Source organism: Lygodium microphyllum, chromosome 12 (assembly GCF_053477565.2).
Source record: "Lygodium microphyllum isolate KBCC chromosome 12, Lygodium_microphyllum_v1.1.10, whole genome shotgun sequence".
NCBI lineage: Eukaryota > Viridiplantae > Streptophyta > Polypodiopsida > Schizaeales > Lygodiaceae > Lygodium > Lygodium microphyllum.
Window position 1 is genome coordinate 70,521,819 of NC_141146.1, and position 16,806 is coordinate 70,538,624.

The window sequence follows — 16,806 nt, forward strand, 5'->3', positions numbered from 1 at the left end:
CTCTCACGTGTTATCTCAAAAAACAATGTATCCAATTTGCAAAGAATCACCCATTGAAGCACGCAAGAACATTAAAACTAAAACTCTAAACTCTAAATCTTAAATCCTAAATTGTAAACCCTAAATCCTAAATAAAACCTAAACCCTAACCAAGCCCTAGGGCTTAAATCCTAAATACTAAATCCTAAACCCTAAACTCTAAACACTAAACCTTAAACACTTAAGCCCTCTCACACGTTAGCTTGGCAAACAATGTGAGTATCTCTATGTTATGAAAAATAAATTTTTTGTTACTTTAATGATCGTGTTGTCCACTCATCCATAAAGAGTTTGACACATACATTATACCAATACACACCAATATTATGAGTGGAAGCCTTATATATTCCATACTGTCATTAGTTCAAGATGTAGCTTGTGAGCACCAAAATTGGTGCATTTTAATAATAGAGGGTTGTGGTAGGCAATTTCTCTCAGGAGGTTCATTGATATGTGTATTCTCTATATCATGTGTTCAAGACCTATTTATAAATATCATTATCTGTGAATTTTCTATGTATAAAATGTAACCCTTTTTTATTCAATCCATAAATAACCCATTTATATTATACCCTTCTATATGAATTTTTTTATAAAAATAGTATTTTAAAAATCCCTTATTTTGAACCCACATGATACATACATATACCCATGAGTAATCTCCCCCCCCCCCCCTAGCGCGAGTAGTTTCTGAGCACCCTTTGAAGGTTTTTGGCCCTTTGAGGATTTCTAGAGTTCGGGATTGGTACATTTTTGACAATGATGGGTTGTCATAGGCACTTTGTGAGCACCCTTTAAGGGTTTTTGGCCCTTTGAGGGTTTCTAGAGTTTTTGTATTTTTTGGATCTTTGGTTTTCTCTTCCTTGGATTCCTCCTTGCTATTACTCTACTCCTTGTTACACTTTGAATCCAAATCATTGGAGTCCAAACTTGCACACTTCTTCCCTTTGATATGTTCTAGGAATCACATCGTTCTTACAATTGATTTAATTATGTCATCCAATTGTAATATCTCCATGTCCCTAGTAGCCATGGTACATTATATCATTTTGATCAAAGCCCCCACATTAAATGAATAAAGAACCTCCCTTATGGTTTTCCAAGTATAATCTATTACAAGAGGATATGAAAATTGGCAATGTAAGTCTTCACACATTGATCTTTTTGCTTGAGGCTCTACAAGTTGTCCACCCCTATGCATAAATTTTATTTAGCTAGTGGAATTGGCTCAACAATGCTACTCAAATAAGCAAATTTCACACTTCATACTACATTATGCTAAGGTTTGATTATTTCTACTGGTCATGCCCTTCGTATCCTAAACTCTACACCCTAAATCCAAAATCTTAAACTTTAAATCCTAAATACTAAACCAAAAACTATAAACTTGAAGTCTAGACCCTAAATTTGAATCCTAATTCCTAAATCCTAAACTCTAAACCCTAAATCCTAAACAATAAACCCAAAATCCTAAAGCTAGCCTCAAACCATGAACCCTAAGTCCTAAACCCTAAACATTAAGCCCTAAATAAACTCAAAACCCTAAACCAAGCCCTAAACACTAAACATTAATCCCTAAATAAAACCAAAACCCTAAGCCAAGGGCTAAATTTTAAGCCCTAAACACTAAATTCTAAACTTTAAACCCTAAACACCTAAGCCATCTTACATGTTATCTTGGCAAACAATGTATCCAATTTGTAAAGGACCGCACATCGAAGCACACGAGAACACTAGATCCTAAACCTTAAACTCTATATGGTTAATCAAAATCCTAAGCTAATTTGTAAATTAGACCCTAAGCCTTAAATATTAATACCTAATCCTCTTCTCTAAAGATCCAATGGATAAATTGTAAGTGTGTAGAGAGTGCCCAACCTTTATTGAGTTCCTTATATCGCCTTTAGTCCATGTTGGTTGCTTTCTTTTGTTGCAAGTATTCTTTGTAGGAGACTTGTGAGGGGTGGAAGAGGCAATGAGGGAACCTCATTGGATTGATTGCCATGTGATGGAGTGGATGAACCACTTTTCTTATTTGTATGTTTTGGAGGATGGTTATCGTGGTTTTTTTCTTCTAAAGTTCCAGTAGTTTAATTAGTGAGCCCTGACTGGAGGCTAGAAATGGCACTCTTTTGAGGGCCCCTAGCTTTTCAGCCCTTATACCCTATTCTTACGAAACGAGCTTTGCGATGCTCTCTCTCTTTCATGTTTTAACTTATTGAATGCATATTATTCATCAAAATAAATGAGAGTAGATATTTTAATCTATGGTTTTGAATAGGAATTATGGTATTGTAAATTAGAACAGAGTTTTCTTTATGGTCCAACTTCTGTCCTCTCATGACTTTGTAGACTGCATGTGTTGTTTGTTGCATCTATCTTAAGTTTTATGCACTTGGTTGTCGATATTGGAACTAGAAGCTTGTAGACATGGTTTGCACATTATGCTTGGACTACGTGCTTGTTAGAGGCCAAGGGATGGACTAGTTTGGGAGGACTTTGTCCACATACATTTGATTGAATAGCAGAGAGCCACTTGTTTTGAATTGATTCTGTGGATTACTATCTTTATTACAAACGCCGGCCTTGTAACTATTAGCCTTAGGTTTGGATCACGGCATCATTCTCACGTGCCTAGAGGTAGCCGGTGAGCATATTCTGGTGCCAAGTTAGACCCAAGCTTTCTGGGCGTAATACACCATTGGGTCTTTAACACAGAATCGATATAGAACACAACTGCAAATAACTTGTTAATCAAATAGTCAGTTAATTACACGAAGCCTGAGAAAACTTTGTCCGAACCATAGGTTGTGTGACAAATCTGTTCAGCCATAGAGTAGACTGCTCATCATTCACTTGAGAAAACCTCAGGAAAGTGTGGAGATTATGTTAATCCAACAGTGCTTCATCTCATGCCAGTACAACTAGAATCATCCATCAACCATGGACATTGTCAAGGTGTTCATGGGTAGCCTACTGAACCCATCCCCTGGTTCTGCACTGTGTCTGGTTACGCACCACTGGATGTGGATCACTTATTGGCAGCACTATATATCATCAACCATGGACGTCGTTAAGATGCCAGAGCCAACTCACCCATCTGCTACACTACACTGCACTGCACTGCTCTAGCTTACGTACTTTTGATATGAACACCTTATTGAGCACTGGCTTAAAGACTGCTCCTAACGGGTGGCCTTGGATACATGATACGGGTGGGAGTGAACTCTTGCCACATCTTTGCTGCATTTTGGTACCTTAGTCAAAATGCGATTCCCCCTTGATATGTGAATGAGATACTTGAGTGGCCAGTCATACTGGTGAACCTTCAACACCTTTTCTAAGCTTACAACCTTTTTCACCCTTGGTCATGAATATATCCAGGCTCCATATAGTAGCACCTTCATGCGTTTGTCCTCTAGGTAAGCAGAAAACTTGGTCCAATGACCCACTTCCATGAGTTTGATCTTAAATAATGAGATGATGATAAGGTCTCCATGAAAGGCAAAATTCATACTGCAGCTTCAGCAAAGGTTTGGAAGCTTTCTTCCAGTCCAAGTAGGTGTTCTTATGTCTACAGAAACAACCCAAGCGGTTGTTTGATCCCTCGATGTGAGGGTTTATGTGTTTGGACCACTCATACTTTCATATAGGGTTCCACCGTAGCTATGTCAATATTGTCTCCATCAGCATCACATCAACATTATGACATCCGCATCATTTTACATAGTGTGTATAATACTATGTTTGTGGTTAGAAGCAAGTCTAGTGTGTACCCACCAGCAGGTCTGTTAGCGAACAGCCTAAAAGGTTTACTTACTGCTCCTGCCTTGCCATGAAGAAGAAATTTTCCTCTTACATTTAATAGAAGGAAGAAACTTTTAAAGCATGTTTGTTGTCTACTTTCTTTTCATGGGACCCTGTTATCCGTCGATGCTGTTACGTTTGCTGTCATTTCTCAAGTTCTTCAGTGCCATGATGAGCTCTCCTTTTTCAGCCTCTGCTTGAGCAAACCGGAGGCTTATTACACTGTATCTCTCCTGCATACCATGCAATTCATCCTCAAGCTGCATAGCCTTCTTCTTGTAGTGAAGCAGGTCGTTGATGACTCGATCCAAGTCATGAAAATCATCAGGGACTGGCACGTTGATATTATCCTGCTTTTCTTTAATCCTGAACAAAGGAAGGTCAAACCATAGTATTATTTTGACAGCAGAACCTAAGCAAAGAAGAGCAAACATTCTGTTTCTGTAACAGTAAAACAACAGGTTCACTGAAACAACCTTCTGAGTTGTGACTTGTACATGTTGCTAGATTCCAGTGCTTCTGCCAATTGCCTCTCCAAAGTGAGAATTTTTTCAAGCAGAAATGGGTTCTTCGCTGTCTCTATAAATCTTGTCAGTTGAGTTTCAAGGTACTCATTCTCCTGAAAACAGAGTAACTCAACTTTGTCTTTTTGAGCACAGGAGGGTTATATTTGAAAGCATCTCTCTTAATTCACATGTTGTACACATTATCTTGTTGCAAGCATCCATCAGACGAGGATCCACGCAAAGAGAAATCAGTCGCATCGAGAGTGCGGGAGACACCGAGCAAGAGACAGATGTACAGCTAAGATACTACTTTCTTCCATTTGTATATTGCATGAAGACTGGAAAATTTTCCCTATTTAATCTCGACAGTCTCGAGGGGCTAATCTCGACAGTCTCGAGGGGCTTATCTCGAGCCTTGCAGCAGTTTGAACTTTGTCTAAAGTCTGGACTTCTGAAGTTTTTGACGTGCTCATACTATGTGTGGAACACACGGACTGTAGCAACTCTAACCTTGACGGGTGCAGAAATTATCAACACATACTCCAGATGGATAACACTGGTCTAGAACAATTTTGGGACATCCTGTGTGCCCCCTTCCAAAGATCCAATCATTCACTCCACCTCCAAATCTCTTATGTCTTCTTCTCTTATATACTATTATTAAGAGATGCTTCTTTTTTCTTTTTTTTTGCGGGGGGTATGAGTCACAATTCTAGCCCCCCCAATTTCCCAAAACCCCCCCCAAAAAAAAACAAAAGGTTCCCATAGGGGTGCCAGGTGGCACTTTTGGGGAGAGCTAGTCCCCTGCCCGAGTATACACACACACACACACACATATATATATATAGTGATAGATACACACACATGCATTATCGTAAATATGTCATGTGTGTGTGTATAGACACATTTGAAAACATGTAATTTTATTTATTTCTTAACATTATATGATATACATGTATGATATATATATATTGATATTATATAAATATATTGTATACATTTGATTAAAATGTCTATATAATCTACAATATAGGTATGTACAAACACTATACTGTATAACTATACATATACAATATTATTTTAACACAGACACATACAAAATACGATAGTATACTTAAATACTATATATTAATATCATATGCCCCCCCCCCCCCCCCCCCAAAAGCTTCCTTAGGGGTGCCACATGGCACACTTGAGGAGGGCCTTCTCTCTCTCTCTCTCTCTCTCTCTCTCTCTCTCTCTCCTCGGTTGCTACCCAAGTATACCACATATAGATATATATATATAGGAATATTATGTTTTTTTTGTTAATATAATAATATATATTAATATGATATTTTATACATATATTATATACATAATATGATTAATATATATATATATATATATATATAACATATAATATACATATATTTGAGCATATTATTTTATAAATATGCATATACAATATTATTGTAACACACACATACACACACACACATGAACACTATGCATGGGGGGCTCTCTATAACTCTTTCTCTCTAACACAACACACAATGCATTTTGGTGTCACACCGTTTAAAATTGATTGCTACTGAGGATAGTAATTGTGGATCTCAAGGCTAGGTGGTGGCAGAGGTTTTCTCAAGTCTTTTGGATATGACACAATACTAAATGCATAGCCCACATTTTAGACAAGTGTGAACTTGGGTATATAGGTTGGATTCGAATGACACATGCGAGAAGTACATGCAAGTAGCAAAATTGTACTTAGATTGTAGAGTTTGGTAACAACACGTCATTTGTATTGGGGATGTACAAGTAAGGTGAAGGGATGGATTTGATGCACTTCCCCACCCCTATATGATATAGGCAAAAGCTCTAATTCCACCAATTACATTGGTCATCAAGGAGCTTTAGTTAGGAAGGGCCGTTTGGTTTGATCATACATGAAAACATTCGTAGGAATGAGCATCATGTGCATTGTTAAATTTGATTTAGAAGAAATGATGTTTGTGAGTAGAAATCGAGGTTGCATGAGAGAGTGGAGAGTACTACATGATTGTGAAGGTTGCATGAGAGAGTGGAGAGCACTACATGATTGTGAAGGAGGGGATTCAATCAAACTTGTGTAAATGGGAGCTTTTTATCTCCTGCTCTATTTAGTGCAAGGGAATTATATAATACACACATATAGATGTATAGTATTAGTACACTTGCATTGGGTGGGTGAGTGTGTGTATGTGTGGAGGTGGTGGTGTACAAGTAAATGAAATGTGCAGTAGGACACAGAGTGTCCTAAATATTTTATTGACAATTTGGTGCTTTGAGCGTTAGTGCAAAGCACCGAGAGAACACCGGGACGAAGTGCCAAAAGAACACATGTGCGAAGCGCCATGAGAATCTAGGCTTTTTATCCGTATACAATGTTGCATTGTCAACAGTAATTTAGGAACAAATGATTACACCATACTGCCACAATTATGGACGAGCCTCAGCAGGATACAGCCCATGAGATCGGGTAACATTCCTAACTCAGCATTCTTTTGAGGAAGTGAAATATAAATCGCAGATAATCATTACCGGTACAAGAGGAGAGGGTCATAAGACAATTACTTACTTGCAATAACACTCAGCACTAAGGGGACACACTGCTGCAAGGAGGAGGACAGCGACACAAATACACTCTAGTCTGGACACACTGTTGCAAGGTGGACAGCGACACAAATACTCATGTAAAAGAAAGTGTTAGAGCTGATTTATGCAAACTAGGGACATCCTGGTGGTCATTTTTAAAGACCCGATCATCGAGTCTAGAATTTGATGAGAAGGCGCCACTCAGAATCGCTTGTACATGCTAAATGAAGCGCTTCTCTTACATCGTCTTACCTGTGAAGAAGTCTTGGCAGGTGTGCTCAATGACAAATGGACCGGTGATATTTCCTATCTGACCTCTCTTTTTGGGGAAGGAAAACACACTGGCAGGCACACGTACGAAATAAGAAGAGAGATTCAGTAGTTTTTTTAGAACAAACAGCTCACGAAAACTCCTGACTGAAGAAGGACATGAACTCTGGAGAGGAGGCAGAGCAAATGCACTGGGCGCAACAATACAACTCACAAAATAACTTTGTTGCTTCCAGAAAGTCCAGTCCTCCTTAACGAGCAGAGAAGAGGGAAACAACAAAAGGGAGCGCTCAGGGTGATCAGTTGAAACTTTCATCATTGCAACCTAGCATAACCTTTTATGACAAGTGCCTTGAGAAAGCTGTGATGCATATTAAGTAAACAAATCCTAATTAATAAGATAAGCGAGTCCAATTGACTTTTAGAATTCAAACCTTAGGAATGTTACTCACCTCCTGCAACTGCTGGACCTCTTCCTGAAGCAATTCCATGACACCCTTCATTGACACAAGTTCTTGCTCTTTTCTTGAAAGAAAAGAATTTTGAGTTTGCAAGCGCATCAACTGTTTCAGAAGCGTCGCATTAAGGCTCAATTTATTGGAAAATGTAGCATAACAGATCCAGCCAACATGGTGAAGCACAAGCATATATTGCCCTACTGGGCCATGCCCAATAAGCTTGAGTCAGCTAATTATTCTTACTACATGATTTGTTTTTCTTGTTGGCAGAAGTAAAGCTATCTAGTATTGATATAACCAGGCTTTTAGCTTTGCAGAGGTATAGCTCATTATTTACCTCGCCTTTCAGCTGCTCTGTGATTGGGTCTTTCAGTCCACCCACTGGCTGTTCGTTGGAAACTTTCAAGTATTCGATTTTATTAGATAGATCCAGCTCTCTCTCTTTCAACTCCTCTATTTCCTTATCTTTTGCTTTGATCTCTTCCTGATGCAATGAACATACAATTTATCAGAAACATGATAGCAACTGTTGATAGTAACTTGCTGAGCAAAAAAAGAGAAAATAGGTCTTTGAGTGATGCATAAATCAAATTGCTAGATGGTGTAGTAAAGAACCTCTAGTTTCTCCAAACTCTCCAGCAGCGTTGTAATGACCCTCTTATCTTTCACCGTAAATGATGTACCAATCTTGTTAACCTTAGCCATAAGGTGCTCCCCCACTTTTTCTAGCATCTTCAACTGCCTTTGACAGGTTGATGCATCAGCCTCATTGCTATTCTTTTCTTCCAGGAAGTGAGGTACTCTTTCTGCTTCACCGTGTCTCTGTTGAACCTCTCTAGCAACAATTTGCCTCCTGTTTTGATCAGGTTCCTCAAATTCCTTGGGTATTTGGGCTATGGCTGGTGGTTCACACTCTATAATCTTTTCTTCTGGAGCAGTGTTATGTTGCTTCAATTCATCTAATGTTCTTTCCAAAGCTTTCAGCTTTTGAGAAAGGACAATCTTCTCAAGCTCCAGGTTCGCACATTGAGCTGTTGCTTCATTCAGAGATGATTCTGTGACAGCCCTATCAGACTTGACATGATCCAGGTGACCTTTAATAGTATCCATCGCCTCATGAACTGCTGCCAATCGGGATAATTGGCCATTGAAAACGTTTTGGTCTTTCACAAGTAACTTCCTCTCATGTTCTAATGCTGATAGTATGCTCTGGCTTTCGGAAGTGTCGATTTCTAGCTTATAGAACTCTCTTTCTTCTCTTAGACGTTCCAGCTGTGCATCTAAACTGGTTAATATCCTCTCTGATAGTTTTGAATTAGTGTCTTCCAATGCCATAACTTCAGTTTCTAACTCCTCTTTCTCACGTTCCAGGTCAGTGGCTCTCCTTTCTAGTGATCTCTTTGCAACCAATTGGGAATCAAGTGTGGTCGTCATTGCTGCCAGTTGCCTCTCCAGTTGTTCAAGCTTTCCCCTGGCTATCCTGTTCTCATTGAGTGATTTATTGAAGTTTTCTGCTACTTCAGCTTTTTCTATCTCTAACTTCATAAGGGATGCTTCGAAATCTTGTTTAGTGTCATTCAGGAGCTTGAATTCCTTTGAAAGAGCTTGAAGTTGAGATTCAAGCTCCTTTGTGTGTAAAAAACATTTTGAGCTTTCCTCAGTCAGCTTTTGAAGTTTCCCGTTTAGCAATGTCTTTTCTTTTTCAGATTCATTCAGCTTCACTTGTAATCTCTTTTCACCAGCCACTCGATCTGCCAGCTCACGCATAAGTTTTTGGTTTTCAGAACACTGATTCGCAATCTCTGCCTGCAATCTTTGAACACATCCTGAGTTTGCTCCAAAGTTGCCAATCCGATCAATCCTTGTTTCCAGTTCTTCTATAGCTGTGGTCGATATGTCAAGAAGTTCAAATATACCACCAGGAAGCCTGGGCTCATCAATTGAACTGTCTACCGCACCTGGTGTTTGTGTAATGTATCCTATAAAATCCTGTATTTCCTCTTTCACATCTTTAAACATATCAGAAGAACTGGATGCTTTTCCTAGGGCATCAAGCTTTTTTATGAGCTTCCTGATTTTCGCTGCACTATCTACTATCTTTCTCGACACAATCTTCGTTTCTTTTAGTGTATCCATATATTTTGCCCCATAGTTTCCAATTATCTCATCATCGTGAGACATCCAAACCATGCTTTCCAACTGATTGCGTCCCTTTTGTTGTGGCATTTCCACGAATTTCACATTGTCTGCCACAGATTTATCTTGCCAATCCATCTCATCAGTTTCAACAGCCCTCATGGAATCAGATTTATTGGTTTCAGCAGTATAGTGCTCATTTCCAGGAGAATCTAACTCTCTGTTGGACACAACAGATTGGGGATCCGCCATGGTGGAAATGAGTTCTGCACTGAGTTTGTGAAGTTCGTTTTGCAGATTCTCATTCACCTCCACAAGCATGTTGATTTCTTTATCTCTGAGCACAAGGCTCTCTTCTAGCTTGGCTACACTTGCAATAAGTAAAGCATTCAACTCATGCGTCTGCTGAAGTTCCACATGAAGATTGACATCGACGTCTCTAGCAATATCAGCTTCTTTCAGGAACACTTCCTTTTGTTGTTTGGCATCATCCTCATCCCATCTACTATAGTTGTTCACATGGTTGGAGATGTTGGAACTGTCTATAAAGGCCTTTGTTTTACTGGCCTTCAATCTCGAATTATCACATTCTAGTTCAAGTTCAGGTATCTTAGTTCTCAGCTCAGTCCCATCCTCCAGTTCAGTTGCAAGTTGCTGCCTTATGGTCTTTATTTCAATGTTCAGGTTCTGCGTCTGATTGTCACTTATTAAACTTTGTTTTCGCAACTCCTTGATCCTTGTTTTAGCAATCTCGAGTTTTTTAGATAGAGTTAAAGCCCTGGTCCCATATTCATCCGTGCGAGAACACAGGTCACGCTTTTGACGCTCCATTTGCCAGGTGCTTGCACTCTGCGATACACTGGTTGTCCCCTGTGAATACTTCTCATATGCTTTATAGATGGGTTGGCTACTTTTACGCTCATCAGTGGACATCCCACTTGCAGAAGAGCTGGACCAACTAGCCGTCTTAGCTGCTGAAGAGACCAGTTGAAAGTCGGCACCTCCATCTGTGAAATTATCAATACTTGAACTCTCGCTAATACTCGAACTTTCACTTTGTGATGTGGAACAGAGTGAAGCTGAATGGCCTGGAAACGGAATGGATAGAGGTCGATTCTGTACCAACCAAGTGCCGAGAAAGCAGATGCTAATTAAAATATTGCTGCTTGGTCTGTGTAACTCCCCAAATTATGAGATGCAAATAAATCAAGTTTTTAAATGCTCAGAATGTGTCACCTTAATCTGCTCCTGAGAACCAAATAAAACATTGGTTGCTGCTGTTGACTCTACATTGCTGACCCTTAGATTGTCTGAAAGATCAGAACTGCACTCATACTCAGCCACAGACTCTACATATGTTGGATCCAAGCTGGTGCTAATTTGTCTCTCAGATTCTCTGCATTGGAACGATAACGTCTTACACGATTCAAATTTACACACCTGATTCTTCACACCAGCTTGACTCTGACACGTAAGCAATAAACACATTACTCAGAGAGAGGACGTACCTTGGTTTGGTTGCTGTTGGGACACATTCAACTTTTACCTGACACAGAGTAGTTTGTGAGGTTTTGTGTAGGAAAAAGAGATCATCAGACGGAAGAAGGCAAAGATTCTATGAACTACATATTGTTCAATTAATCTATTACTATGAAACAGTGCACAGGTGACCATATTAGATAATTCAAAGCTTCAGGATGCTAGCAACAATCCTGTATTTCAGATCTAGTCAACAACACAGATGTGCATGTGATAAAAGGGAATTCACTAACGGCAAACATTACTGCAAACTAAGCATGTTGTTTGCTAAAATCTCTGCACGTGCTAAATAGCAACCGACTCGAACTGCGTCACGCATAGAGGAAAGTGATGCATAGAGGAAATAAGATTCCCTCCATTGTCTAGGGCAGCCTGACAGCTCAAAAATAGCAGTTCATAAGCTCACATACATACCCTATATGTGATGTAGAAAGAAAGGATGGTGAAGGACACCAAGGGGGGGAAAAAGTTCATATTCTGGTCACAGCAAATCTCAAAAAGTTTTTCTTTTTGACACGTCACGTACATGTAGGAAACCTATCTTTGTTACATCACCTTGCCGCAAGCTTCACTCGATTACGGGTGATTAGCTTGACTTCATGCACTCATCTAATAGATCAAGGCTCTTGGTTACCCGAATGCCACGCTAAGATGTGGCTTTTGAGCCATTCAAAAACCCAGCTTAATCAGGTGTCATATGTGGTCTACTTGGCCACATGGTACAACGAATTGCCGTGTCTGTTCCCTAGTGTACTGCACCGTAAGCTGCAATTTTTTTTTCTGTTGCTGCTTCAGTATTCAACTTAAGTCAAAACATGATACTGACAATGGATTTTGAGCTCAAGAAATTTATTCAAACGTTTGACTGCCTCATCAATCAGCATCTAGCTAGTGCTCAAGAATGCTTGAGCCATGACAGCAATATGGTACTCACGTGAAGAACAGTTCCTGCACTGCAGTTTTCAAGAGGCAAAGAGATGGTATTAGGTGCGCCTCTGTTGATGTATTCTGCAAGATTGATGATCGTTTCCCCCAGAACACCAACACGAAGTGATCCCTGTGAAGTGTTTTCAGTGACCTGGCGTGTTATTTCTCATTTATCTTTTCGAGGAACTCACAAACATAGGGAACTGTAGCACTGCGCACCATTTGAACTAGAAACTTGTACAGTATCTCATTGTATGTTTGAGTTGAAGCATCTTCTGTCAAGCTTGCCGACACAAATACAGGCTGAGGCCAATGACAAATGCCATTCTTGGCACGTGCGCCCGAGGTTTTTGCAGAAACTCTCCCAGTATCAGCAGGTGTCAATGAGACCACTAGTTTGTCCCACCCCGACTTTGGCACCTTCAATTGAGGAAGAAGGTTTTGGTTGGCTAATTCCAGCATCCATCAAGAAACTTAAGAGTCAAAGAATATGCCACTATTGTAACATTTATTATGATGGGAGGCTTAGGGATTAAATCTCATGCAATCAAATTCTCTCCCTATCAGTTCTGTTGATGATGAAGATGCGCAAGCGATGCAATATACAGGGTAGATTTTTCAACTACGTAACATCCAATGCATTGCATACAATCGAGAAAGAATATTCACAGTTCAAGCTCGCTATTGCAATGGTCTAGTCTTAATTAAATGATGGCAGGATTTACGGATCACATTCCAGACAATCAGATTCTCTCTCTCTCTCATTTCTGTCGCAGGAGATTAATGTCTGGCAATATGTACACAGTATGAAATCTTTAACTGCGAAATTCTCATGAATGCAATGCTTTTGGCAGAATGAAACGAGAAAACTCACAGGTCAAGTTCGCCAAGCTAGCCTGCAATACAAATATGCATACATGTTGAAATCTCTAACTGCATTAATGTCATAAATGCTTTAATTGGAGCAATGAAACGAGAAAACTCACAGTTCAAGCTCACCAAGCTGGCCTGGAACTGCAAACGGAAGCGAAGCAGTGGAGATGAAGATCCTTGAAAGGAAACGATGGCTGGATGGATGGACGTGGTGCAGGTGCAGGCCGCCGCATGTAGGAAACATCCATGGAAGCTCAGGAGGTATGAGGACTTTTCTCGTCTTCCGAGACGCAATAATCCGCTGCCCGGTGCAGCATTCTTGCAGATATGAGAGAGAGAGAGAGAGAGTCGGAGAGGGTCAAGCAGGATCGCATGTAAAAAGGCTTCTCTTATTCTCTCTCTTTCTTTCCATCTGGTTCTTCTCCCCATGATGATCGTTTGTTCTTGTTCTCTTTGGGAGCTTGTGGTGCATGCAGCTGCCGGCACCTTCATTCTCCCATCGCCGGCTAATAAGAGACAGCGCCTCATAACACGCTACTTCAAGCCGGCTGCCATATCATACACAATGGGAATAATAATATACTCTATCCCATTGCCAATTGTTATTAATATTAGTGCTTAAAACCATGCTCTATGTCATTACCCATTGCTTTTATCATAAGTGCTTACCAAAAAGACTCTATTCTAGTGTGTGTCTACCACAGGTAGAATTACAAATACTTCTCCTACCCTAAAAAGTAAGGGTCTCTCCTTTGAGTATTTTAGTTATAAAATAGGAATTTCATATAGATGTTGAATAGAAGCCAAGTTGCTTCCGGAGGCACCTCCGCTATTTCATTACTAGAATTGAGCTCATCCCTTTCCTCTTCCCAATCTATCATTGTAACGTAGCCAGAAGCAACCCATCCATTCTGAGGATCATCATTATCTTTATTGTTGTGAGATAAAGATTGGGAAGATCTACAACCCCTATAACCGTGGCATTCTTGCATTTTCTCTTTCCATTAATGAAAGTAAAGCTTCTTAACAAAAGAAGCTAATTGATCAAATCCAAATAGAATTTCTCCCATTTTGAGAGAAACGATTATGGTATCCTTTGTTGCTACTTCTCTAGCCTCCAAAACTAATGGTAAATCTTCACTATCTGTTTCATCACTCATCTCTTTTGTTTACCACACCCCACATGAATAATCCTATTTAGAAATCCTAATATGTCCTACTCTCACAAATAGAGATTTAAATTATACATGTCTTTCACATTACATAAATCTATATATATCCATATCTAATAGTTGCAGTATTCCTCTGATCTCTTATGACACTTTATATATTAAAATGGATATGTGAACCTATTGCCAATGCTAAGTGCTACTCACATAATGATTCCAAGCTTGCCAAAGGCTTTTGTAGAGAAAATAAGATAAATCCAAACAATAATGGTTAGCAATAATAGTACACTGCTCTCTCTCTCTCTCTCTCTCTCTCTCTCTCTCTCTCTCTCTCTCTCTCTCTCTCTCTCTCTCTCTCTCTCAAGACATGTAAAGACATGAAATCTCGAGATAAATGCTCTTAAAAGTTGTAACCACATAACTAGATTAATCTTATAACACAAAGTACAAGGTGTCTTCCATGGCATATAGAATTTTACAAAAAATTATGATTGGTTTAGGGTCATCTTTGTATGCTTAATTCATAGAGACTCCAAAGTTTGATGAGATGTTTTACAAAATAGAGAGACTACTACAAGAGGTGGACTATTCAAAAAGGATGGGCTAAGATAAGACCAAGCTCTACGAGCTGTCTTTGTGCCTTTGTAGGATCAATGCCACACTTGGTCCTCAAAAAGTTATCTAGATTTGCAAAAGACATTTGTAAAGCCCTATCATCTACCAGCATGCAATCCCATGTCTTGAACTCTATCAAGTTCATGATCATTTTATCTAGTGAATCCATTGGCTCCCTATGCAACCACAAGTGTTGACCCAAGCAACAAAACTCAACAAGGCGGATGATGACCTACCCTATTGCATACACATCTAACTCCTTGCTATAGGTAGATTGACATAGTGGGTCATGGATCTCGGGAGTATTTCATGGCTTTCTTTTTCTTTCTAGCATGCCTTTTTGTTAACACACATCTATGATGTGTATGGCACATTGCTAGTTGAGAGCAAGTCTTGTCATTCTAGAAATAAGCATTAGACCACAATCTATGTGATACCCACCCTTAGGGTGTTTTCTCTAGTGAATTCTAGTACCATGTTGCTGGCATGCAAGTCTAAGGAATGACACCAACACTATGTGTGGCCTTCATCCCATCCACTAATGCATGAATAATGTTTGGCATATTGTTGATGATGCCCATGATCCTAATGCTCTCCTCTTCATTGGGTGTCATGTCAAGATCATGTCTAAACCCAAATGATGGCTTACGTATGTGCTTGACTGTTCTTCTATATTTACATTCTTGAAAAGGGTCCCACATTTATATATCATTCAATATACCACCATTGAAGAAGGGAAATATTGTAACCTAAGGAGGCTCAAAAGTTAAGGCAATGCATCACACAATCGATGCATTGACCTTTTGCATTATGCTCCACTTGAAATTACTATAGCTTAGTATTATTGGAGCCATTGTATATTTTAGCACAATATTTTAAATCTAAAGAAAAATATCAAATATTATCTATGATGGCTTCAACACATTATTTAAAGGAAGCTTGGCCAATGTCTCTATCTTGCTTGATGGCATTGAAGGGAATGCCAATTGTTGGTGCACATTGGTGATTTCTCAAGGTACGCAACATATTTCTTGTCCCCAATGGGTCATCTTGCTGCCTTGTAGGACCATAACTATTACTTACCTATGGTAGTCATCACACATTTTGGCAAGGAGGTTGCACCGGACAAGTCCTTTACACATTTTGAGTGTGCCATCTCTTCTCGTCACTTTGTCTTCCACAGATCTAACTTCTCTCTTGATGGGAGACAATGGTGCTAACATCTTAAGATCTTCCAACATATTCAATGCATTTCCAAGAAATATGTGAGAAAGATGTAATTTTTTCTCAAGATCTCAAAGCACATCAATGACCAAGTGCGAAAGCCCTCGCTATTGCAACATAGTACAAATGGCTACACATGCTCGATTACAAAAATTGACAAATGCAATATCAATATTGTTGATGAGTGACATTTTCTCTTTTGTGATGGATGATATGGCCTCTATCAAGAAAATGCGGAGCGCATTTGCAATATTGAGGGCCATTTTCATAAGGCGCAAACTCTATACAAAAAATGAAAGCAAGCATATGAGCATGATAGCCAATGCTCAACCAACCAACTCTAAGTTAACTTACATCAATTGAACATACACTTGTAGTATATAATATTTGATTAAAAAGCATAATTGTATGATATCATCTAGATGTTCAAAATATAACACAAATTAAATCAGATCGTTACTCACCATGAAAGTATAAAAATGCAAGAATGTTGCACCATTTTTAAAAAACTACACATACATGAGCACACTTTTTGGTCAAGTATATGACTTAAATCCCCATCCCATAAAACAAAACCAAATAATTATCAGATCAGGACATTGTGTAACCAAATACATGACCAAATAT

The 16,806-nt window shown here is 39.2% G+C and overlaps 1 protein-coding gene across 1 annotated transcript; it reads right to left on the bottom strand.

The window, feature by feature from the left end:
- Positions 1-2,583: 2,583 nt before the first annotated feature.
- On the bottom strand, positions 2,584-12,760 carry LOC148027894 (uncharacterized). The gene is made up of 9 exons (XM_087689889.1): positions 12,518-12,760; positions 12,306-12,428; positions 11,341-11,378; positions 11,069-11,228; positions 8,312-10,948; positions 8,034-8,180; positions 7,691-7,801; positions 4,323-4,465; positions 2,584-4,212 (listed from the first exon to the last, which is right to left on the bottom strand). Exons 1-9 carry the CDS (start codon positions 12,758-12,760, stop codon positions 3,963-3,965), a joined length of 3,852 nt encoding a protein of 1,283 aa, XP_087546015.1. The 3' UTR covers positions 2,584-3,962.
- Between the last annotated feature and the right edge of the window lie 4,046 nt (positions 12,761-16,806).